At 36.5% G+C, this 23,678-nt stretch overlaps 1 protein-coding gene across 1 annotated transcript in view; it reads right to left on the reverse strand.

The window, feature by feature from the left end:
• The window catches only part of LOC134756446 (histone-lysine N-methyltransferase 2C-like), a 441,494-nt gene that overhangs the window by 24,865 nt on the left and 392,951 nt on the right, over positions 1–23,678 (reverse strand). The window contains 6 exon segments of the mRNA XM_063702528.1: positions 816–980; positions 1,236–1,417; positions 6,683–6,792; positions 6,985–7,081; positions 12,781–12,897; positions 15,663–15,782. Of these exon segments, the coding sequence (XP_063558598.1) occupies positions 816–980; positions 1,236–1,417; positions 6,683–6,792; positions 6,985–7,081; positions 12,781–12,897; positions 15,663–15,782 (791 nt within the window).

Below are 23,678 nucleotides of genomic sequence, written 5' to 3' on the forward strand. Positions count from 1 at the left end.
TATCAATATATGTTCACTGCTTAACTTCTGAAGAGTACAACAATATACCAATGAAAGCAAGGAAACATTCTTGATTTTGAAATTCCACATAATTATGTAGGGAGGGCAGAAGGTGCTATCTAATACCTAGATATCTAGTATCTAGAGCTTTAAGAGAAAGTGGTTTAAGGAGAACAGAAAGTGTTAGATATTTTTTATAATCTATTAAAAGATTCAGAAACCCTTCATAAGAAACGGCATAGATGAAGGCAATAATTCTCCATCTAATTTCAAGGGATTCCTAAACCCTCAAAAAGGCCTAAATTAAAAATCTTTAGTCTTGGGTGGACACAGTGGCTCACGCCTATAATCATGAAACTTTGGGAGGCTGAGGTGGGCAGATCACAAGGTCAAAAGATGGAGACCATCCTGGCCAATATGGTGAAACCGTCTCTACTAAAAATACAAAAATTAGCTGGGCGTGGTGGCATGCACCTGTAGTCCCAGCTACTCCGGAGGCTGAGGCAGGAGAATCGCTTGAACCCAGGAGGCGGAGGTGGAGTTTGCAGTGAGCCAAGATAGCGCCCCTGCACTCCAGCCTGGCGACAGAGCAAGACTCTGTCTCTAAATTTAAAAACAAAACAAAACAAAACTTTAGTCTGGAGTTGAGAATTCAAAACAGGAAATCAATTCTGTAAGTTTCTAGGTGACTAAAAATCTACAAGGCAAAAAGTTCTGTACCTAAAACTTGTGATTAAGGAAAAGCTATTTTCCATTTTTTTTTTGCTACATTTCAAAGAGAAAAGCTTTACAAAGATGAAAAAATAGCACAATACCTATCACGTTGTCTACACTGCAGAATAAGATCTTCTTCTCTATAGTTTCAATAGCAGACCGGACAGGAAGATAAGCTTGCACAAGGAGCGCACTGTGTGTAATTGTTCTGCCATTCACATCTTAGACCTGCAGATGTTGCTCCACAGTGTCTGCACCAAACACACCTGAAATCCAAATCCCCCCGAAAAGTCTCAATTTTATTTTCTTAGTTATTCAGTTACTGTAATTCAGGAAGCTACATACGAACATAATGGGGCTAATGATTTAATGTGTATGTGAAAATTTTTCTGATTAGTGGTATCTATCATAGAATATGTGTATTATTCAATTAAATAGGTATGGCTAATTTTTAAAAACTAAAGTGGTATGAAAAAGCTCTGAACTTGAAAGACTAACAAGGCAAACAAACCCTAGAGAACCATTTGCACTTCCAGCCTCCTTTGGGAACTGTCTGCAATGGAGGGTCTAGGCACTAGGTGTGATAACTTATGTCACAATCATCACACAGCAGGAGTCTTCCTGGGTCAGTTGCCTTCCCACAGGCCTCACACACAGTGCACTCAAGACACCTCCAACCTTTGCTAAGAACCACTTTAGTGATCTGTAAAAGAAACAACCAATCCATGTGATTTATGCATTAACCTAACATAATCAAATATACTATATAAATTAATATGGTGCTTATGTACCTAGAAGCAGAAAGGGGTAATCAACTAACATTTATTGAGCACCTACGGAGGCCCAATACTGGGTTGGGCATGTTCATACACGCTTTTAGGAGCCTACTGAGCAGAATAATAGAAAATGGCACATATTTTAATGCCTTTTTAAAGTCCACATAATTACCTTATGCTGTACATTTAATGTCCACTATATTTATAGATATAGTGACCAGATTTTAAAGAAATCAAGTAAGCTTCACTATTATTGATACATAATTTGAAAATACATCAACAAAATCTCCATCTACATTTCCATGCTTAGAATCAATAGAAAAAATACCAAAAAAATTAATGTAAAGCATGAGTTCTTAGGGACATTTTATGATCTTAGAGGATTTCTATTTAGACTATGAAGCTAGGAATTCTGAAGTTCACATTCACTCCTCTGTTTATCCTCCCCTCTCTCAACGGTATAAGTTAGCAGAATATTTGGGAATCTCCAAATCCCTAACAAACTCCTGAAGGAAACCACACCATGTAATATTAAGATTGCGGAACTTCTTTAACATCTCAAAAGACTAGGATCGTCAGACAGAACCAATCAAGTGCCCACATTATAATGAAACAGCAAGTAATGAGGGTACAGAATAAAAATTCAGATCATGAGGTACATGAAAGCCTAAAAGCTACCAGAGAAGAAAATAAAAGAGTTAAATTCAAAGGAACACCCATCAGAATGGCACAAAACTTCCCAACTCCAGATGCTAGAAGAGTATAAGTTTCCAATTCTACAGGAAAATACTTTTCAAAGTACAATTCTCAACCTAGCTACACAAGCAACTATGTGTGAAGACAGAATACGTTGTAGACACAGGAAGACTCAAAATTCAGCTCCTTCATTCTCCTTCTAATAAAGTTACTTAGAGATATGCGGAACAGAATGAGGATGTATTACAAAGAAAAGGAAGACTTGGGATCTATAAATCAACAGATCCAACAAAAAACATCAGGCCAGGGAAGTTTAAGGATGAGAACAACACACCCAGAAGCCACTGGCACATATCAGAGCAGGAGAAGGGAATGTCTAGAAGGAGGGTAGGACTTCTCCCAGAAAAAAACAGTACTTTAAAAAATAATCTTATATGATAGTTCTATAGTAGGCAAAAACAAAGAACGAATGGAGAGTCACTATTACTTTCTTGTTATTAAAAACTCCATGAAAGACAAAAGAAACTCATAGTATACTGTTTAGATCTGCAGTGAACATTTACTGAGTCATAACCAACACCTTATTAATTGAACTAAACATAGTAATACAACTATATTGGGAGAAGGAAGGAGGTGTATTTTAAGACCTAAATCAGAATTTATTTATTCATAGCAGAAAGTCAACAAAATCTAGCATTGATAAAGCAGTAAACCAGTTGATTATTTAGAGCTGTAACATTAACCACAAGAAAAAAGACCTGAAAAGATTAAAAGTGATTGCCTCAGATGTGGAGGTAGAGTAAGACAAGAGTTGGTTGTTCATTACAAGGCCTTTTTTTTTTTTTGAGACGGAGTCTTGCTCTGTTGCCTGGGCTGGAGTGCAGTGGTGTGATCTCAGCTCACTGCAACCTCCGGCTCCCATGTTCAAATAATTCTCCTGGCTCAGCCTCCTGAGTAGCTAGGACTAGAGGAATGAGCCATCACACTCGGCTAATTTTTGTATTTTTAGTAGAGATGGGGTTTTACTGTGTTGGCCAGGCTGGCTTGAACTCCTGCCCTCAAGGGATCCACCCACCTCGGCCTCCCAAAGTGCTGGGATGACAGGTGTGAGGCACCACACCCGGCCCATTACAAGGCTTTTAATGTCATTTGATTTTTAAACATGTATATTTATTATTTTGATTAGCTTATTGATTTTTAAGAATTTGTCTTAGATTACCAAGTTAGTATATTATTTGCCCAAATGAAGGAAATGGCCTGGGGTAAGATCAGGGTGGCTTAGAGCAGTAGCCAGCAAACATTTCCAATAAAGGGCCAGAGAGTAAACACAAAGTTTTGAGGGCCATATGATCTGTTGCAACTTTATAAAAACTCTGCCAGTGTAATGCAAAAACCGCTACAAATATATGTAAACAAAAGAACATGGCCATATTTCAATAAAAGTTTATTTGCAAACACAGGAAATGGGCCAGATTTACTCTGTGGGCCAGTCTGCCTGACCCTGGCTTAAACAATGACCTGAAGACAAAGTGGCAGACAGATCTGAGGTGTTTAGTGGCAGAATTTTTAAAATATTTATCTTCATTCCTATTAAGTTTTCTTCACAGATACCTGTGGTCCCTTTTACAACCAAACTCTCAAGTTTCTCCGCTTATATTCACTCTTCAAAACACTACAGTCTGGTCTCTACACCCACATCCACTCATAACTGCTTAAGCCAGGCTTGTCAAGACCTTCTTATTCTCAAATCTAATGGAAACATTAGTGTTTGTGTTTCTTGACTTCTAGTACTTCAACACTTCAACAATTTCTCCCTCTTTGAAATTTCCTTTTAACTTAGGTACTGGGGTTGTACTATCATTTTTTTCTTCTGTTGAACCAGTTTAGCCTTAGTTTTAAAAGTTTTTTCAAATAAGATGTCATCCAGGATTCCATCCATGGTACCATGTCCAAAGTTGTTACAGATATGTTTTATAATCTAATACGGATACATGCTTCAACGATAATGGAGTAGATGGGACCAGCCTGTTCTCCCATAAGATAGTAGAAAATTGGACAAAGTGTATGAAACAACTGTTTTCAGATATTGGACAACACATAGTAAAGGAGACAGTGGTCTCTGAGAGGAAGGAAACACTCAGGGTGTCCTATGATATTCTGCCTAGAAACATTTTCCAGAACGCTGCCCAGGGAGGGAGAACCTCAGCAGAGTACAATCAATGGCCTCGCTGAGGTTAGGGAAGGTGAGGCAGTGGAATTTGCAGGACACAGTACTCAAAATGAAGAAGCAATAAGGACTAAGAGCTCCAGAAATCTACAAAGGATCCCCTGAAGTCTTTGGTGGAACACCAAGCCGTACTTCTAGAAGCCCAAAGACCCACAACCAGGGGAAAGTACATCTACTGGGAATTTGTAAGCTGCACAATTACCAGAGCTTGCAAAAGGCTCAAGGACAAGTGAAGCACAACCAGTCAGAGTACAAAGACACTGGTGAACAGGGGGTAGAATTCAGTAGTGATCCCAGAAAGGCCAAGTCTTAAGTATAGGGTTAAACTAATGCTAGGACTGCAGCTACCAAAATGTGGACTAGGGAACCCCAGTGGGTCTGTAAAGTTAAAACAAGTTTAAATAATACTAAGATTTAATTTGCCTTTTTTCACTTTAATTTATTCACGATTATACAGTGGTGTTTATAGAAGCTACATGTTGTATCATAATATTACACTGACATTGTACAGGTTGTGCTTCTGTAGTCTTGTGTTACAAAATGTTCCTAGTTTTAATTTCTAAAATGCTGATTAGTCCATAGTTAAAATCCTCATGAACAAAAACTATGGCATCCCCAGTAATTTTAAAGAGTGTTAAGGTTCTAAAACCATAAAGTTTGAAAATATCCACCTTAGAGTGAAGGCTTTCTAGACTTGCCCCAGCAAGCTTAAAAAGAAGCTTCAAAGGTATCAAGCTTATCCACAAACAATTGCCTCCTGCAATAAAAATGCAAGCTGAGCCAATTCACATATCCCTAGTATATTTCTAGATACTGCTGTATTTCTCAATGAGACTGCAGTATTCTATACTGTCCAAAACAGTGTTGTGTAAAAGGAACCACACATAATTTTTAAAAACAGGAATAACTAGGTGTCTGATAGTGCACTAATTGTCCAATCTTAACTTATGTAAGTCGTACTCATCTGTAAAATGGGAATTCGGTAATTGTTGGATGGGTTAAAAGAAATATATTACTATCTTGAAAGGGATCTTATTCAATTTCCTTAGGTCCAAAACATTAAGTATTCTAAAAAACAAAATCTAATGATAGCAGCTACTTTTATACAGAATATAAAGCACAAAGAAGAAAAGAAACATGTTTTATGCATATATAACTCCATCTTTAATTGGCTTTATATACTCTGTGTTTTTCAGTCACATACCATGAGCAACTAATTTTAAAAAACTACATAAATTAACCGTACCAGTCTTCTATTTTGGATAGTATTAATTACAATCTTTCATTTTGATTCCTAAATTCACAAAAACCTGTATTACCTTATAAAATAAATACTAGTGTAGTTATCAACAAAGAATTCTGAAGGAGATAATGTTGATTTGCTTACTATACTGACATTTTACTGACAATCATATAACACAGTGATGTCTGAAGGGCAGGGAGAATGGTATAAAAATCACTCATGATTCACAACCTATTATTGAAACTGAGGTTAGTATTTATATTACAAGGTATGGCAATACTAGAAAAGATTTCCTTGTGGAGTATACAGTTTAAGACCTCTGCTGTACAGCTATACCTCCATGCTTGCTTCCAGTGGCCATGACACTTTATTCATATATGTAAGTTTTATTAAGACTGAGTTCTTAAAAAGATAAAACCAAGAACCTTAGATACAACTAGTGAAGTATTGAGACCTGTCCATATTTAAAACCAAGCACACGATACCACTTAAAAGGTTCCCCAGAAAGCCTCTATCCTGAAATGCTTGAAAGTGAGCAGTGCTGACTCTCGATTATTACCAATTGCATTAAATATGACACTTGTTTTGTTTCTTTTGGCTGTAAGGAGAAAATGTCATTTTGTGTATGAGTGAGCACAGAGGAGAGAGAATGTGGGAAAGAACAGAATGGGCTAATAATTTTTTACTAAATACTCCAGTTCTCAGCTTTATAAATCAACAGACAAAATGAATCAGCTAAACCTAAAATCTTTGTGAATAGTATAAATTGTCTTTTAAATTAAATGCATATATTTTTATGTTTTACTTTTTCAAGGCAAAAGCAGGATATTAGTACAATATAAGATTTATAGAGAAGCAAATTTCTTGAGATAGGAAACCCTTAAAAGCAGTATTTAAAGTACTTAAATACTGTCACATATGTTTAATAATCATAATACTTAATTGTGAGAACTGGGAGCTCATGTTACTACTAAAACCAAATAAAAATTCAATACTTATTTGTTAACTCAATTTAAGGATGTTTACCTTAATACTGACACAGTATGGATGGTAACACTGACCACACTGAGAACAGGCAAGTAATCTTCCTTCTGCTCCTTGGCCAAAACTGCCACAAACTATACACATATCTTGAAGTTAAGAAAACAGAATATATTTTAAATGGAGACTAAGCTACAAACCTACAAATTTTACTTTAAAAATACCTTCTTAACTAATACAGCTCTATAGCTAAATATTGGATCACTTCTGTGTATATGAGATAAAGCAGAAATGTACAAGGAGGAATTCAATGAGGAAGACAGTAAATTGTCAAGTTCAAACCTGATTCAAAGTGAATTTGTCACTGCTGGAAAACAACACAACCGTAGTGTGCATAGAGTTTTCTTCATCATCCTTATTTGATGAAATATCTGCAGTAGACACCTATAAAAAGCAAAATACACAAAATACAAAGTTATATTTTTCACTTGTTTTACACTTAACTGGAAAGCTTCAGAAAATTCATAATCAAAACATATATTTTTGCTAAGGTCTAGAATAACAATTCCAAATATTAATGCTAAGATACTACAGTAAAATGGAGTCATGACATTTTATTATTCAACTCATTCTCTCTTTAGAGGTAGAATTGCTTTAGACCAAGAAGTAATGAGAAAATATAATAAACCTGTCTTAGTAGGACTTGATTATGCAGAATTCTAATCAAGAAACTATAAATGATAATATTATAAGTATGTACACACACAAATCTATCACTATTTTAATGACACACACTTGGGATCTGCAATGTAGTTAGTCTGAACTGAGATGTCCTGCAAACATAAAATACAGCAAGTAATTACATATTACATGTTGAAATGGTAATATTTTAGATATATCGGTCAAAATGGAAGGCATTAAAATTAATTTCGCCTGTTCACTATAACCTTTATTTTTTTCGAGATGAGTTTCACTCTTGTTGCCCAGGCTGGAGTGTAATGGCGCGATCTCGGCTCATTGCAACCTCTGCCTCTTGGTTCAAGCTGTTCTCCCTGCCTCAGCCTCCCAAGTAGCTGGGATTACAGTTGTCCACCACCATGCCCAGCTAATTTCTGTATTTTTAGTAGAGACGGGGTTTCACCATATTGGTCAGGCTGGTCTCTTAACTTCTGACCTCAAATGATCCACTGCACCCAGCTCACTGTAACTTTTCAATGTGGCTACTAGGAAGTTTTAAATTGCACATGTGGTTCTCATTATATTTCTATTAGCACCGCTTTAGAATATTATTTTTAATAACATCCAAATTTCAGTATCAGCTAAATGATTATCAAACAATATTGTTCAGTCTGGACTTAGTTCTATTTGACTAAATCAACTAAGTACCCACTGGTTTGTTAATAATTTCTAGAGTGATTATGAAACAAAATAAAGCTCTGAACTAGAAGTTGTAGAAAGAAGACAAGAAGGGCACTGCCAAAATCATAAAATACAATCCTGTTTCTTTCAAAAGCTTATAACCTAAGCCTGGAAAGACAGAGTTGAAACACAACAGGTTATGTTCAAGGTCAAAACATAAAACAACTGAATTACTTTTCTTGAGGAACAACTGAAAGAAGATTAACCAGCTGGGTGTGGTGGCTCATGCCTATAATCTTAGCACTGTGGGAGGCTAAAGTGGGTGGATTGCTTGAGCTCAGGAGTTGGAGACCAGCCTGGGCAACATGGTGAAATACTGTCTCTACCAAAAATACAAAAAACAGCCGAGCGCCGGGCGCGGTGGCTCACGCCTGTAATCCCAGCACTTTGGGAGGCCGAGGCGGGCGGATCACGAGGTCAGGAGATCGAGACCATCCTGGCTAACACGGTGAAACCCCGTCTCTACTAAAAATACAAAAAATTAGCCGGGCGTGGTAGTGGGCGCCTGTAGTCCCAGCTACTCGGGAGGCTGAGGCAGGAGAATGGCGTGAACCCGGGAGGTGGAGCTTGCAGTGAGCCGAGATCGCGCCACTGCACTGCAGCCTGGGCGACAAAGCAAGACTCCATCTCGGAAAAAAAAAAAAAAAAAGACAGCCGAGCGTGGTGGCACATGCCTGTAGTCTCAGCTACTCAGGAGGCTGAGGCAGGAGAATCACTTGAACCCAGGAGGCAGAGGTTACAGTGAGCCAAGATTATGCCACTGCACTCCAGCCTGGGTGACAGAGTGAGACCGTGTCTCCAAAAAAAAAAAAAAAAAAAAAAAAAGAGGAAGGAAGGAAGGTTGGTTGGTTAACTAAATAGAAGGACTACATTTGAGATGGAGTCTTGCTATGTCACCCAGGCTGGAGTGCAGTGGCACAATCTCAGCTCACTGCAAGCTCTGTCTCCCAGGTTCACGGCATTCTCCTGCCTCAGCCTCCCGAGTAGCTGGGACTACAGGTGCCTGCCACCATGCCCGGCTAATTTTTTGTATTTTTAGTAGAGATGGGGTTTCACCATGTTAGCCAGGATGGTCTCGATCTCCAGACCTCATGATCCACCCACCTCAGCCTCCCAAAGTGCTGGGATTACAGGCATGAGCCACCGTGTCCAGCCTAAAAGCAGTTTTAATGGATAGTACTAATGCTTTATAAGAGCAATTTATAGTCATATGAACTCTAATGACTACAAGTGTTAATAATGCCAATATTCATCATTAGGGAGTAAGTAAAGCCATGACAAATCCAAACATTAGAAAATTATGCAACATTTTAAAAGTAGGGAGGTAGAAACTTGTATAGACTGCCATGAAAGAAATTACAAAAGACGTTGTTGAGTGAAAAAATAAATTGCAGAACAGTATTTGAGGTATAGCACTATAATATAAAAACCTGCAAAGTCATTACATGTAGTCTATGGGCACATATAATAGGTTGAATCATAAGAAATTGCTGCTTTTCATCAGTTCAGAAATAATATTGGCAATTTCATATGGATCAACCTAATATATAAATATACCAAACTGGTAACAGGGAAATAAGGAGGACTGAGGAGTTAGTAATGGTAAATTCTGATCTACCTATAGCGCTTTAATTTTTTTAATAGAGAAAATGTATTGATGTGTTATATGCATAGCATTAACAAAATTAGCTTTCTAAGATTTTAGAGAATCATCCAAGATGATTCACAGAAGTAGAATCATCATCATCAGTAAGAAATTAAGTGACTACTAAAAGTAATCATTAATTCAGTCATAGGACTAATGATGCATTGACAAGACTATTGAGATATATAATTAGGGAAATGGCTAAAATAGAGATAAAGTATCTATTTCTACCTCCCAACTACTAACAGAAAATTCAACACATTATACACACTGAGCAGCTCAAAGAAATTGTAAAGATCCATTATTATTTTTAAAAGGAAATTTAACCAGTGGATGCTTTCACTGAAAATGATAAACAATATATTCCCAGTATAAACCAGAAACAAAGTCTGCAGTAGAAAACTGCAATGTCCCTAGATTCAAGTGGGGGTGGGGAGTCATATTTAAATAATAAGTGCAGAAAAACCAAAATATTTTAAAATAATTGTCCACGCAAGAAAGAAAACAGTATCATCTAGCTTGAAGACCCACTGTTTTTATTTTATAATTTATTTCATGACCTTTAGACTGCTAGAAAAATAAAACCTAACTTGAGGGCAAAGGTAATCTTTGAGAAAATATGTGCTATTGTTGCCTACATAGATAATAGTGTGATTTATCCAGAAGGTGATAGAAATTTCATTTTCCTAGACCACAGATATAAGCCAAGGAGAATAGAAAGCTCTGACCTAAACTTCACAAGTGTCCCTTCCAAGCAGGGACACGTAAGAGTAAACAAAAAAAGAAGATCAAATTAAACTCAAAGTGAGAAGATAGGAAAAAATAAAGATGAGAATATAAATCAATAAAACAGAAAGAGGAAAGAACACAGAGAAAAGTCCATGAAAACAAAGGCTGACTCAAGAAGATCAATAAGATTGATAAATCTCTAGCCAGACTGATCAGGAAAAAAATAAGACAAGATACAAATTATTAGTATCAAGAATGAGAAAGGTGAAATCACTACAGATTCTACAGGTATTAAAATAATAAGAAACATTATGATCAACTCCATTCCTTTAATTTGTCAAGATGGACAAAATGAACAAATTTCTTGAAAGGTGCAAATTTATGCAAGGAGAGACAGATAACCTAAATAGGTACCTATTAAAGAAATACAATTTGTTGTTAAAAACTGTCCCACAGGCTGGGCACCGGTGGCTCATCCAGTAATCCCAGCACTTTGGGAGATGGATCACCTGAGGTCAGGAGTTCGAGACCAGCCTGGCCAACATGGCGAAACCCCATCTCTACCCAAAACACAAAAATTAGCTAGGCATGTTGGTGCATGCCAGTAATCCCAGCTACTCAGAAGGCTGAGGCAGGAGAATTGCTTGAACCTGGGAGGTGGAGTCTGTAGTGAGCAGAGATCACGCCACTGCACTCCAGCCTGGGCATGGTGGCTCACGCCTGTAATCCCAACACTTTGGGAGGTCAAGGCAGGTGGATCACCTGAGGTCAGGAGTTCGAGACCAGCCTGGCCAACATGGTGAACCAGGGGGCTGAGGCAGGGGAATCACTTGAACCTGGGAGGCAGAGGTTGCATGAGCTGAGATTGTGCCATTGCACTCCAGCCTAGGCAACAAGAGCAAAACTCCATCTCAAAAGAAAGAAAGAAAAAAAAAAGAAAACACAACAAAAACCCCCCACAAAGAAAATTTCAGGCCAAGATGCTTTCACTAATAAATTCATGTATAATATAAGAAGATACATTTCCACTACTACACAACTTTTCCAGAAAACTGAAGATGAGAATATACTTTCTGATTCATTCTATGAAGCTGGAGTTATGCTGATACCAAAACCAGATGAAGACATTACAAGAATGTAAGACTACAGGCTGGGGCATGGTGACTCACGCCTGTAATCCCAGCATTTTGGGAAGCCAAGGTGGGAAAATTGCTTGAGCTCAGAAGTTCGAGACCAGCCTGGACAACATAGTGAGATCCTGTCTCTATTAAAAATTTTTAAAAAGTAGTTGGGTGTGTTGGCACACAGCTATGGTCCCAGCTGCTTGGGAGACAGAGGTGGGAGGTCAAAGCTGGAGTTAGCTATGATCGCACCACTGCACTCCAGCCAGGAATTAGAAAGAGAACCTGTCTCACAAAAAAAAAAAAAAAAGAAGAAGAAAAAAAGTGCACAGGTCTACAACTGTGGTGCATCCACAGTTTTATTAATACTCAGCAAGAAAAGGGAGTACACTGTTAACAAGTACAACAGCATAGATGAATCTCCAAATAATTGTGCTGAAATAAATCAGTCCAAAAAGCATACAGTTCTGTATGATTCCACTTATATACAACTCTAGAAAATGCAAACTAATCTTGGGGACAAGGACGGATGGCAGGGGGAATGCAGAAAATTACAGAGGGACATGAAGAAACGTTGGGAGATGAACATATTCACTATCATGATTGTGGTGTCTTTTTCAAGGGTGTATATGTATATATCAAAGCTTATGGAATTGTACATGTCAAATATAGCTTATATCAACTATACCTCAATAAGCCTGGTTTGAAAATTTTTCTTTTTGAAAAAAGGACGAGAATCTAAGCTTCCTTATTCCTGGTTTAGTAGTAAACTTGAACAATTTCACCTGTCTCCTATACTTAAAATGACATTTCAGAATTTTAAAAACAGGATTTTAATAAATAGCAAAGTTATTACATAAAATATTTGCTAGTAGTTAGCAAATATATTTGTAATACACATATAAATAAAGCCTCATAACATGATAGTAAGCAAATATCAATCTTAAAATTTTTTAAATTAAAGAGCAACTATATTACATACTGACTTTTTAGAGAGGGTTGGCATAGAAAGATAAGGAGTCAAAGAGGAAGGTAAGAAAAGAGAAAGGATGAGAAAGTAAATATACAAGAAAACGTAACCAGAGGCTCAAAAAAAAAAGCAAAGTAGGACAGTAAAATAAACATTTTGACCTATTTATATGACTCTTAAGTTCAAAATAACTTGCTATGAGATTTTCATCATTAACTGACATTTAGATTAGAGAAAATATACATGAAGCAAGCCTCACCCCAGGCAATACAACAGCTCCGATTCCACTTTTCAGCTTTGACCTGCCTCGGCCACCTCGCCCCGACAGTCCTGCACCTCGAGGTCTCCGCTTTCCTGGAAATCCAGACCCACGGCCCTATGTAATAGATTAGGAAAAGTCAACATTCTGTGACAGCCCAAAATAATTTTTAAATCCAAATGCCACTGAGATAAAACATTTTATTAAATGTTATACAAACACTTCTTTAGATAAGTATTAAGAGACCTGGCTTATTATTTTTATCTTTAAAAGTATACTCCACAACTTAAAAATCTAAATATAAAATGCTTACAACCTTAGAATCATACCTTCGGGCTGTCACTGTGAACGCTATCAGCAAGCCTTTGCATGATTTTTCTCTTTCCCACTCCTACATTCTCAGTGACGACAACAACTATAGCCTTATCCAGATATTTCGAAGTGCAACAAATTGTATTCAATATAGAGTAAGGATAAGGAAGAACTCTCTCATTAACTGGTCTCGCGGTGATTACAGTAATAGCTAACATCTGTTGAGTACTTACTATGTACTAATCTAAGTATTTTTTACTCTCAACAATCCCATATAGTAGGTTTTATTATCCTCATTTGAGATGAGTGTGCTGAGGAATAAAAGGGTTAAGTAACTTGTCCAAGGTCGCTTAGCTAGCAAGTCTGGCTCCAGCGTCCCTGGGTTGGAAGCATATTCTGTACTGCTACATCAGCATGAAAGTTCATTTTTGCTAGTGTGTAACAGTATTCTTCCTGTCACTAAAATTAAGTCAGTTTCCTTCACTATTCAACAGTTCTCTTATGAACTCAACATTTCTACCTCATTCACCATTGTATTTAGAGGAAAATTTATTATTATTGTTATTACTTTTATTTTTGAGACAAGAACTTTCTTCGTCACTCAGGTTGGAGTGCAGTGGTGTGATCGCAGCTCACTGCAGCCTAGAACTCTTGGGCTTAAGTGATCCTCCTGCTTCTGCCTCCCAAAGTGCCAGGATTACAGGAGTAAGCCAAAGCGTCCAGCCAGGAAAAATTATTTGAGGATTACAGGAAAGCTGACAAAAGGCTTTGTGAAAGCTTTGCTTTAAATAATCTGAATAATAAATACTTGAAATGGAAATAATTTATCTGACTTCTTACACAAGAAATAAACCTATTGGAAAATGTGTTAAATTCCCTGATAATTTCAGACATTAAGTACCAGAGTATGGTGTTCCCTGCCCCCTCACCCTTGTTTGTACTAATTAATTACTCCTTGAAAAAACCTGGCACCTACCTAAGTAGATGAATTATGTATATTTAAAATTATCCAGATGCTCAGGAAAATACTTAGGTGTTTCCCTCACCATAAGTTAAATAATATGTCATATCTTCAACTGATGTCCCTATCATAGTTTGAAATGAACTTATTCCCTATTTAGCAGAATGGTTTCCAAGTCAAAAATTGATGGTGATACTGTAAGCATAAAATAGAAACACATGAACAAAAGGAATGGGAGGAATGGCTTTTTTCCCTTTGGATGTAATAAATACAGCCAGCTCCCAGCTTCAAACTGCCACTCCTGTCTTCTCTTACCCTGCTCTCCTTGAGATCCCTTTTGAGAAGTGCATCAGCTTCTTTGCACAACAGATGGATGGTGTCAGGTTAGTTTTTTGGGTTTTTTGTTTGTTTGTTTGTTTTTGAGATGGAGTCTCGCTTCTTTGCCCAGGCTGGAGTGCAATGGTGTGATCTTGGCTCACTGCAACCTCCGTCTCCTGGGTTCAAGCTATTCTCCTGCCTCAGCCTCCCTAGCAGCTGAGATTACAGGCACATGCCGCCACGCACAGCTAAATCTCTTTGTATTTTTAGTAGAGACGGGGTTTCACCACGTTGGCCAGGTTGGCCTCGAACTCCTGACCTCCAGTGATCTGCCCCCTCAGCCTCTCAAAGTGCTGGGATTGCAGGCGTGAGCCACTGCGCGAGGCCGAGTTTGTTTTGTTATTAAATTGGTATAAAAGATTTTTGAAAAATTGTCAGCGATTAAAAATCAAGACTACAGTAGTCTCTCAATTTATTTTCTCAAACATGAAATGCTGACCCAGAAAAAAAGTAAGTACAAATTGGTGATCTATATTATCAAACTGTCAAATGAGGTATATTTATACCTCAATATCTTGGATGATATCATGGGGAGGTAGGGAGGTTAAAAAAAAATAGTTCTTCCAGTCATGAAAGAAAATAAAGTATAATCTAGAATTCCTTAAAATCCTTGATTAGTCTGAATTAAACAGCCATATTCCAGAATATTAAATATAGAATATGAGGAAAAACTGTCATCTCCAGTCAATGAAGTATTTTAACTTTTGAGTTAATACTTTTTCAAATTAATTTTTTTCTCTTCAAAATGCATCACACTACTTAACTCACTTCAAGGACTGGCAGAGCCATCAACCAATGTCATGGGGGGAAAAGCCTTGTCATTTTAAGGTATTAAACAGACAATGAAATCTGCCACAATTTTGGTATTTCTTCTCCATGAGAACATAATAAATTAATGGAGTTTTTTCTTCTGCTTTTTTCTAAGCAACAAAGTTTTATGATATCATGAATGAAAAGGTCCTTAATTACCTTTTGGTCTACATGTCAAGGACTTCTCCCTCATAAAACCAGTAGTAATCACAACAAAAGGAATTAACCATAAAAAAAGGTATTAAAAATGTATACTTGATTTTTAAATGCAAGCATATTATTTCTTTACATTAAAATTTTTAGATTTAAATAGTGTTTCTAGAAGCTCAATCTAGAAAAGAAAGATTTAATTCTTAACACCCAGTAGGGCAAAACAAATCAGACAGAAATGATATATGAATGTAAATGCAATTTTATTTACCACTTTGATGCTCCAAATGGCACTGCCAGGAAGCTGCCTGGGTTTAAAAATTTCCCGACCTTCTGAAATGTCTGGGGACCAGCAAGGTGGGCTCACTGTATTATGGGTACTCCAAGCCTCCTAGGATATGGCAGTTGAGAAAATAGATGTGTAAAACTCAGCAACATAAAAGGTCAAAGCCAGCAACTAAGGAATTTTAGAACAGCAAAAACAAATGCAAACGTATGGAAATTTAGGACAAATTGCTTCAAGGAAGGCAAAATAAGCTAATCACTAACAGTGATTTAAACATTTAAGTGTAACTTAAATAACTTAAATGTTTGCTGCTACAGAGACATCACTACAATGAAACTTTAAAAATTAAGGTTTATATGATATCAACATTGACTCATGAACTGCAATTACTGCACCAAAAAGTAAATAAAAGTCAATCACACTTTAAGAATTAACACTAGAAGAAAGTATTGGGGGGTTATTTTTCTTCTAACAACTATCACTCTACTTAAAAGGAGAAATGGATAACCATAAGGAATTCTATATTCTATAGCTATAAACAACCAAAACCAGTAGGCCAAAGAATGCAATGAGAAACATAAGCAATCGATAAATGCATAAACTTTACACTGTAGAGAGCTGGTAACATTCAAATGCAAATACCATTATAACCTTAGCATTTAATCACTCTTTCTTCAGTGACCATTAGTTGTCGGTTTGGTTTCGGTTTTTACTTAGAGAAATGAATACTTTATGGAAATTACATCCAATGGACAAAAGTGAAGAAACGTTAAAGCAAATTGTCCTAAATTTGCAAATTAAAATGCCTAAAGTACCTGATAAATTATATAGAAAGTATTATCTTATTAAAATCTATATAACTAAAACTAAAGCATTTTACTTCCAAACAACCACATTCAGCAATACCCTGAACTAATCTGAAGATGCTAAACAGCAATAAAGAAAAATGTTTACTCCACAAATATAACATTTTAAAGAAAAACAAGACAAATGTCAAACAATAAAAGAATATATTTTGAATTAGGTAATTCAATGGTGCATGCATAATTTTACCAATCAAGTAACCAAAACTTAAGACAAGGTACATAGTACTTTCCAGGTTTCTAGAATATCATCAAATTAACAAGTACTATCTCATTAATCACATACAAATACCAGGAATTAAAATAACCAGAAATAAGAATGTGACTACTCTTGGGGTAAGAGATAGATAATGGAATAACAGTATTTTGGAAAAGCCACACAAGCAATAGACTGGTTTCATTTTTAAGTCACAAACTCAATCCACACACATTGAAGTCCAGCAATCCAACTCATTCTCTCCAGCAAACACTTTATTTTTTTCCCCTCCAGGATTACCCTCAGGTGTTCTTTCTTACCCATCAAATCTCTAACCTAGCTCAGGTAATCACTATGCTGATTTCACTGAGCAGCAACCACTGCAGGTCAATTACCTCACTTTCATAATTTGAAATCAACTTGAATCTGTACCTATGTCTTCTTCCCTACTATTAGTAGGGAAGTGTTGTCAAAAGCCATTTCTCTTTTCTCATTTTACTCATGCTCCTAACATCTGGCATACTGTTCTGCTGGATTTGGCAGCAGCCCACCTGTGGATATTTCACTGACTTCCTCGCTAATCTTTCTTCATCTCCTGTACGTGTTCTTCCTCTATTTGACTTCCGAAGCCCTGGAGTTTCCCAGGGCTTGAGCCTAGATCCTAAATGGTGTGATCTACAATGAGGGCATCTTGGAAGTTGATGCTTCCCACATTCTTATTTCTAGTTTTAATCAAAGATCTCCAAATTAGCAGGATTTTCAACTTCCTTCTTAGCATTTCCATTTTCTCACATAAAACCCCTCTTAATTTTGCCATGTTTAAAATTTCTCCCTTAACTGGTTTCATCCCAGTCTTCCCCATCCTTATAAATGGCATCCAGTCCCTTGTCACTCTCCTCTGCTCCTTCAGTCCTCTCCCCCAACACTTCGTCAATGCAAATCATCAGCAAATTCAAGACTTTTTATCTTCAAGTTTTGTCTCCGATCCTTCTACTTCTTGTCACTTCCACCACTAGCAGCCCAGTCGTGGCCACCACCATCTCTCACCTAACCTGCCACAAGAGTCTACTGCTGGTTATGCTTCTCCCACCCTGCATCTACTCAAGCCTTTCCCCACAGCAGCCAGAGGAACTTTTCAAAAGTACAAATGTGATCAAGCAAGTCACTATTCTATTTCAAATCTTCAATTGCTTCTCAGAGCACTTAAAAGACAAACCTTTCCCCAACTCATCTTGTGGCACTTGTCTCCCTGCTGCTATGCTCCAGCTATTCTGGCTTCCTTGCTGTCCTTCAAACATGCCAAGCTCTTTATCAATCAGAGCCCAACTGACTCAGAACACTTCACTATACCATTCTAGCCTTTCAATAAATGTCTGGCATTTTCTTTCTTTCTTTTTTTTTTTGAGATGGAGTCTCGCACTGTCACCCAGGCTAGAGTGCGGTGGTGCGATCTCGGCTCACTGCAACCTCTACCTCCCAGGTTCAAGCAATTCTCCTGCCTCAAGCCTCCTGAGTAGCTGGGATTACAGGCATGCACCACCACGCCCGGCTACTTTTTGTATTTTTAGTAGAGAAAGGTTGTCTCCAAGTTGCTCAGGCTGGTCTCCAACTCCCGACCTCAAGTGATCTGCCCACCTTAGCCTCCCAAAGTGCTGGGATTACAGGTGTGAACCACTGCGCTGGGCCAATATTATTTTTTAAGAAAATACTAATAAAAAGAAACAATTGATATTAAATAAAATTTAACTATTGACTATAAATATATGTTTCAAGAGATTTGAGTGAAAATACCATTCTATGTTAAAATAAAAAATATGACGTTCGATAAATATAGTTATAACATGTTCTCAAAGGTTCAAGGGGCTAAAGCTAATGAGAAAAAGTTAAATATAAACACCTTACAATTTACCTAATTACTTGAAATAGAAACTTATGTTCATTCCTGTGTTTCTCCATTTTTCCAATTTCTAATGTCTACTTCTTTCCATTTTGTATTTTCTTGTATTGAGGCAATTTAAAGAGGATACGCCAGGTCTTCAGAAAGCCAAGAAATGAACATAAGCACTCTGGAACCTATCTGAACTTAATTTTTCCAAGATTTTTTTAATGGTTAAAAATTGGCTCAACTGGGGATACTAAGAGGAAACATCAGGGGCAAAGGGGATTTGGGTTAAACAGATCGAACAGGATTCTTACTGAAGGCAGGCCAGACTGATCAGAAATCATCTGGAGGGTGGTGGGAGATAACAAATTTGATCAGATATCAAAGGTGATCAGTACTGAGAGTGGGGGATTCTTTGCAAGTTTCTTCCTAAACCTGAGAGATGTGGGCCAGACTAGGATGAACACTGAAGGCTGAGGCTGAGAGGAGGCTTAGAGGATCCTGACTAGAGTTTGGGCAAGCGGAGAGGCTTTGTCAATGCAAACATGCATTCAGCAATATTACCAAGTACAGATGCATGCACATAAAAATACTGAAAGGAAATATAAGAAAATGTTTAAAAATTTTTAGTGGCTTATTTATTTTATGTAATTTAAATATATGTATATATAAAATTAAGGTGTACTTTGAACACATACTAACACATTCAAAGAATTAAGTATACGTTTGATAATACATAATAGTTACAAAATAAGCAAGGTCTTCATGCAAACGAGTTTAGAATTTCCAGGGTTTATTACTTAGCATTTGATTAGCAGGCCTGTAAATTCTTCTGCTGCCCATTCATTGCCCACTTTATTAAAGATTCCTCAAGTGGATGCATTGGAATGGAAGAAACACTGACTCTTTCCTTCAAAGAAGGAAACAACAAACCTTGTTTGACAACCCTGTCAAACAAGACAAGGACCAAGTGGCCAGTGGTAAGGAAAGTTGGTCAAACTAATGAATGACATTTTAGATTAAAAGTGAATTTTATTTAACCCAATTATTCTTATCCTATGCACACAAATTTGAATTTAAGTTAGCTTGATGCAGATGGTCACCCCGTTCCAAAGCATGGGTCCAAATACCCTAAGATTCCAGGAGGAGCCAGCTTTCTTCAGAAGGTGGCAAGTGCATTGCAAAGTACTGAGGAAAACTTTCTTTAAAGTATCTTTTTTCATCATTCCATATTTTGCTCCTTATAATTGCAACTGCTCTCCTTATACATGTCTCTTTTGAAACTTCTCACTTGTCTAAGATGCTATTGTTCCTGCTCATCTTTTTTTTTTTTTTTAATAGCATAGTCTCTCTCCCACCTTGCCATGCTGAAAAGGCTTCTGACTTGCTGTTCTTGCCAGGAAACATTTCTGCAGGGCGTATTGGAGTGGAACTACTTACAGAGTGTCAGGGCAAGTCCTTACATTTGTTTATGCTTAGGACACAACACAGAAGATAATTTTCTAAGTTAAAGATTGTATGATTTTATCTTGACTTCAGAAACTGGTCATACTTTTTTACTTTAGTTTCTAAGAACCTCAGAGCTGAACTTGAAACAACTTTAATAATTCCAATGAGACATTTGTTATTTATCCTTTTTAAAAAAGGCTTTTCTAATTTAAGTCATTTTATTATTGCTCTAAATTTGCCAGGTTCATTTTAGAATTTTATAAACTGTTTTAAAACTAATTTACATTAAGTTGGAATAAAGTTAACCAAATTAATAAAAACATATTTTATTGCACTTCTCTTTATTGTGCTTCACAGATAGGAACATTTTTTTCTTTTATTTACAAATGAGATGTTTGTGACAACCCTGGTGAAGCAAGTCTATTTGTGCCATTTAACAAACAGCCTGTGCTCACTTTGTGTCTTGGTTTCACACTTTGGTAATCTTCACAATTTTTAAAATATTTCCTTATTATTATATTCATTACTCCCAAGGCGGAGTTTGCAGTGAGCAGAGATCATGCCAGTGCACTTCAACCTGGGCAACAGAGTGAGACTCCATCTCAAAAAAAAAAAAGGAGTTTTTATATGTGGGGTACAAAATACTATCTGACCTTAAGGTGTGTGCAAATTTTTCTGAATTAATTAATTAAGACTTAAATATCAACAGGAGTGATTGTTTTGTTACAATCACCAGGTGGGTGATCTGATACTTTCCCCTGAAAAATGCATATACAAAATGCATATACAAAATTTTCACATAATTTAAAAAATCCACAGATACATAGCTATGGATTCAGTTTATGGATGAAGAATTCAACTCCTCAGAAGTAAAAGATTACATGAGAAAGTATCTGATATTGAGGTGACAAGGAATAATGTTGAAATGTATCTCATTAAAAAGTGCAGGCAGTTGTGGCTAAGACATTGGGTATTACAGAGGTGCATCCATGTGTCCAGTGAGAAGACTTTAAGAATCTGTTTGGGAATAATGAGAACATGAGCATTCCCCTCCCTACCTCTAGCACTCCCCTCCTGCTATTTGGATATGGTGAATTTACCAAACACAGTGATTTAGGTCACTTTTATTATTTCAGAAATTCCAGATACCTTACTACTTATATAAAATAGCCCTTGAAAGGATGCTTACCATTAAATAATGTCTAATACACAGAAAAGACAAATGTATGTGATCTGTAGTGCATAGTTATAATACAATCTGAATACTACATTTAAATTTTTTACTCCACTTTCCAAGAAATAAAGCATTGATTCTAAATATATTCTCTATTTGTCAAAACAAATAGAAACTATCTAGTGTTTCATTTATAAAAGAAATTAATTAATGGTGTCTCTAAGTTAATTTTTTACTTCTTTTCCCCATATCATTTTTATATTATATAAGAGAGCATATTTTTCTACTCTACCCTGCAATTAATAAACAAAAAATAAGGTATGATATTTAACCCAGGGCTACCACATTTTTTTCAGTGTATTTAGTAGGTTCTCCTAAATCTGGAAAAGAAAACTTCAAATATAAACATAACCAAACTAAAATAACACCTTTTTTCTTCTATTTACTTTATTTCTTGAACTCAGTGATGTAATATGTCTTCATCTGCCTCTGAGAATACACTTAAAACTACAGAAGCAAATTAACATTTTCCCAATTCACATGTAGTGCAATATTTAAGATTTCATCTAATTGAACATGTGTTGGGTCAAATTTATAATACTAAAAGCACTCTTCTACATACTGCAATGTCTAGATGGAAGACAAGCTAGTCAGGTGGCAGAGTGAACATCATTCTGGTAGGCTTTTTCAAGCTGTCACTTGCAAGATGTTTGGACTGCTGAGAATGTTAGCCATAATTAATTGCAGAGATAGGAGGCTGCAAATGGGTGAGGTAATGTTCAAATGCATGGAATGATGACTAGTCATAGTAAAAGATAATAGATGTGGCCACATTGCTTTGAGAAAATTTAGAGAATATTTTGGGTCACAATGATACATTTCTGCGTTATTTGTGGAATGTTTTCAATGTAATTACATCACACAGGTAGACTTCCAGATCCTGTGTCTAACTTACTTTCCTTGGCTCTGTGGGAGAAAACATATTCTAATGAAGTTCATTTTAAGGCAAATATTTCTTGAAAATACAAAACTGATAGATATATGTATGTAGGTTTCCTTCTTATACGTCTTTTATAAACAATGAAGTTGTATTTCTCCTTTAGTGTTTAATGTGTTTCATCAGATAATGCCCTAGAAGTTTTATCAAATTTTTCTGTCCACCATTTGAAGGTGTATGAGAGGGAAAAAATGCAGTCTGCCTGCTTCACTAACAAAAGTAGGACAAAGGCCATCACAACTGAAATATGTGAAACACTTGGTTTTATGAATTTCAAGCATTTTATATCTCTACATTTGGACTCGAGTAAAGACATTTCATAGAAAAACAGAAATATTTTTATTTGTTTATTTTTTAATCTTGATAACCTGCAATAGTTTACAGCCAGAATGGCAGCTTTTATATATGTACACTCATTTAAATACAGTTTCATACCGTAAATAGCCATGGGGCAAAATATCTGCCTCTAGGCACAAAAAAAAAATCTTTGCCGCTAAATAAACACCTTTAAGTGATACTGCAAAGAATAGATGTGAGGTAATTTTTTACCTAAATGACTCTGGCCTGTATTAAGACATATTCACTGTAACAATTCAAGTTTTAAAATCCTTGTTTTGTAACTCAAAAATATATCTTTTTTTACAAAACACATCTTTACATTTATTGCTATTGTACATTTATTTGGTGGGAAACAGGGATGTTTGATGTCTTGCAATGATAAAGCAATCGTATTCAATAGAAAATTGTCTCACATTCTGCATGACTTTTGAACATTCTATAAGACAATTACATAAGTGAAAAACAAATTTGTAGATATTTGAGTACAACCATTTAATATATGAATAAAAGCAGTTCAGAACATTTTAATGTACACTGCATTTTCTGATAGTAAGATTTTAGGTTAAAATAAGATTACACTTCAAAAAGCGTACCATTTTGAAAAAAAATCATATCACTGCTGCCAATGCCGTTTTCATACTAGTCCAACATATTGCTTATCCATCTGTGTTTGTTTGATTTTACTGTTATTACATTCGTGGTAATGCTAAAGTACATACATACACACACACACACACACACACACACACACACACCCCTAAGGTGCGCAGGCTTTCATCCAAGCTTACTGGTATTAATTAAAAATCAACCAGAGGTAGGGAAAAATAAAACTTATTCAAAAATACTATTGCAATAGGGAGAATATTCCAAACTCAATCTACAGGTGTCTCAGGATCAAACAGGAAAAGGCTTTCCTTTTCTAGGGAAGGACAAGCAGGGCTGGCAGAAGCCTCCTTGGAGAGAAGGACAGGCAGCGGGGTGAGCAGGCAAAACCAGGATGCTCCAATAAAAATAGTTTCTGTGGGAGTCCCGCTCATTTTTGGAGTGAGCTGTTAGCGGGCTGGTCTGTCCTTTAGTGCTTGTTCAGTCTTAGGTGGTGAG

This window comes from Gorilla gorilla, chromosome 22 (assembly GCF_029281585.2).
Source record: "Gorilla gorilla gorilla isolate KB3781 chromosome 22, NHGRI_mGorGor1-v2.1_pri, whole genome shotgun sequence".
Classification (NCBI taxonomy): domain Eukaryota; kingdom Metazoa; phylum Chordata; class Mammalia; order Primates; family Hominidae; genus Gorilla; species Gorilla gorilla.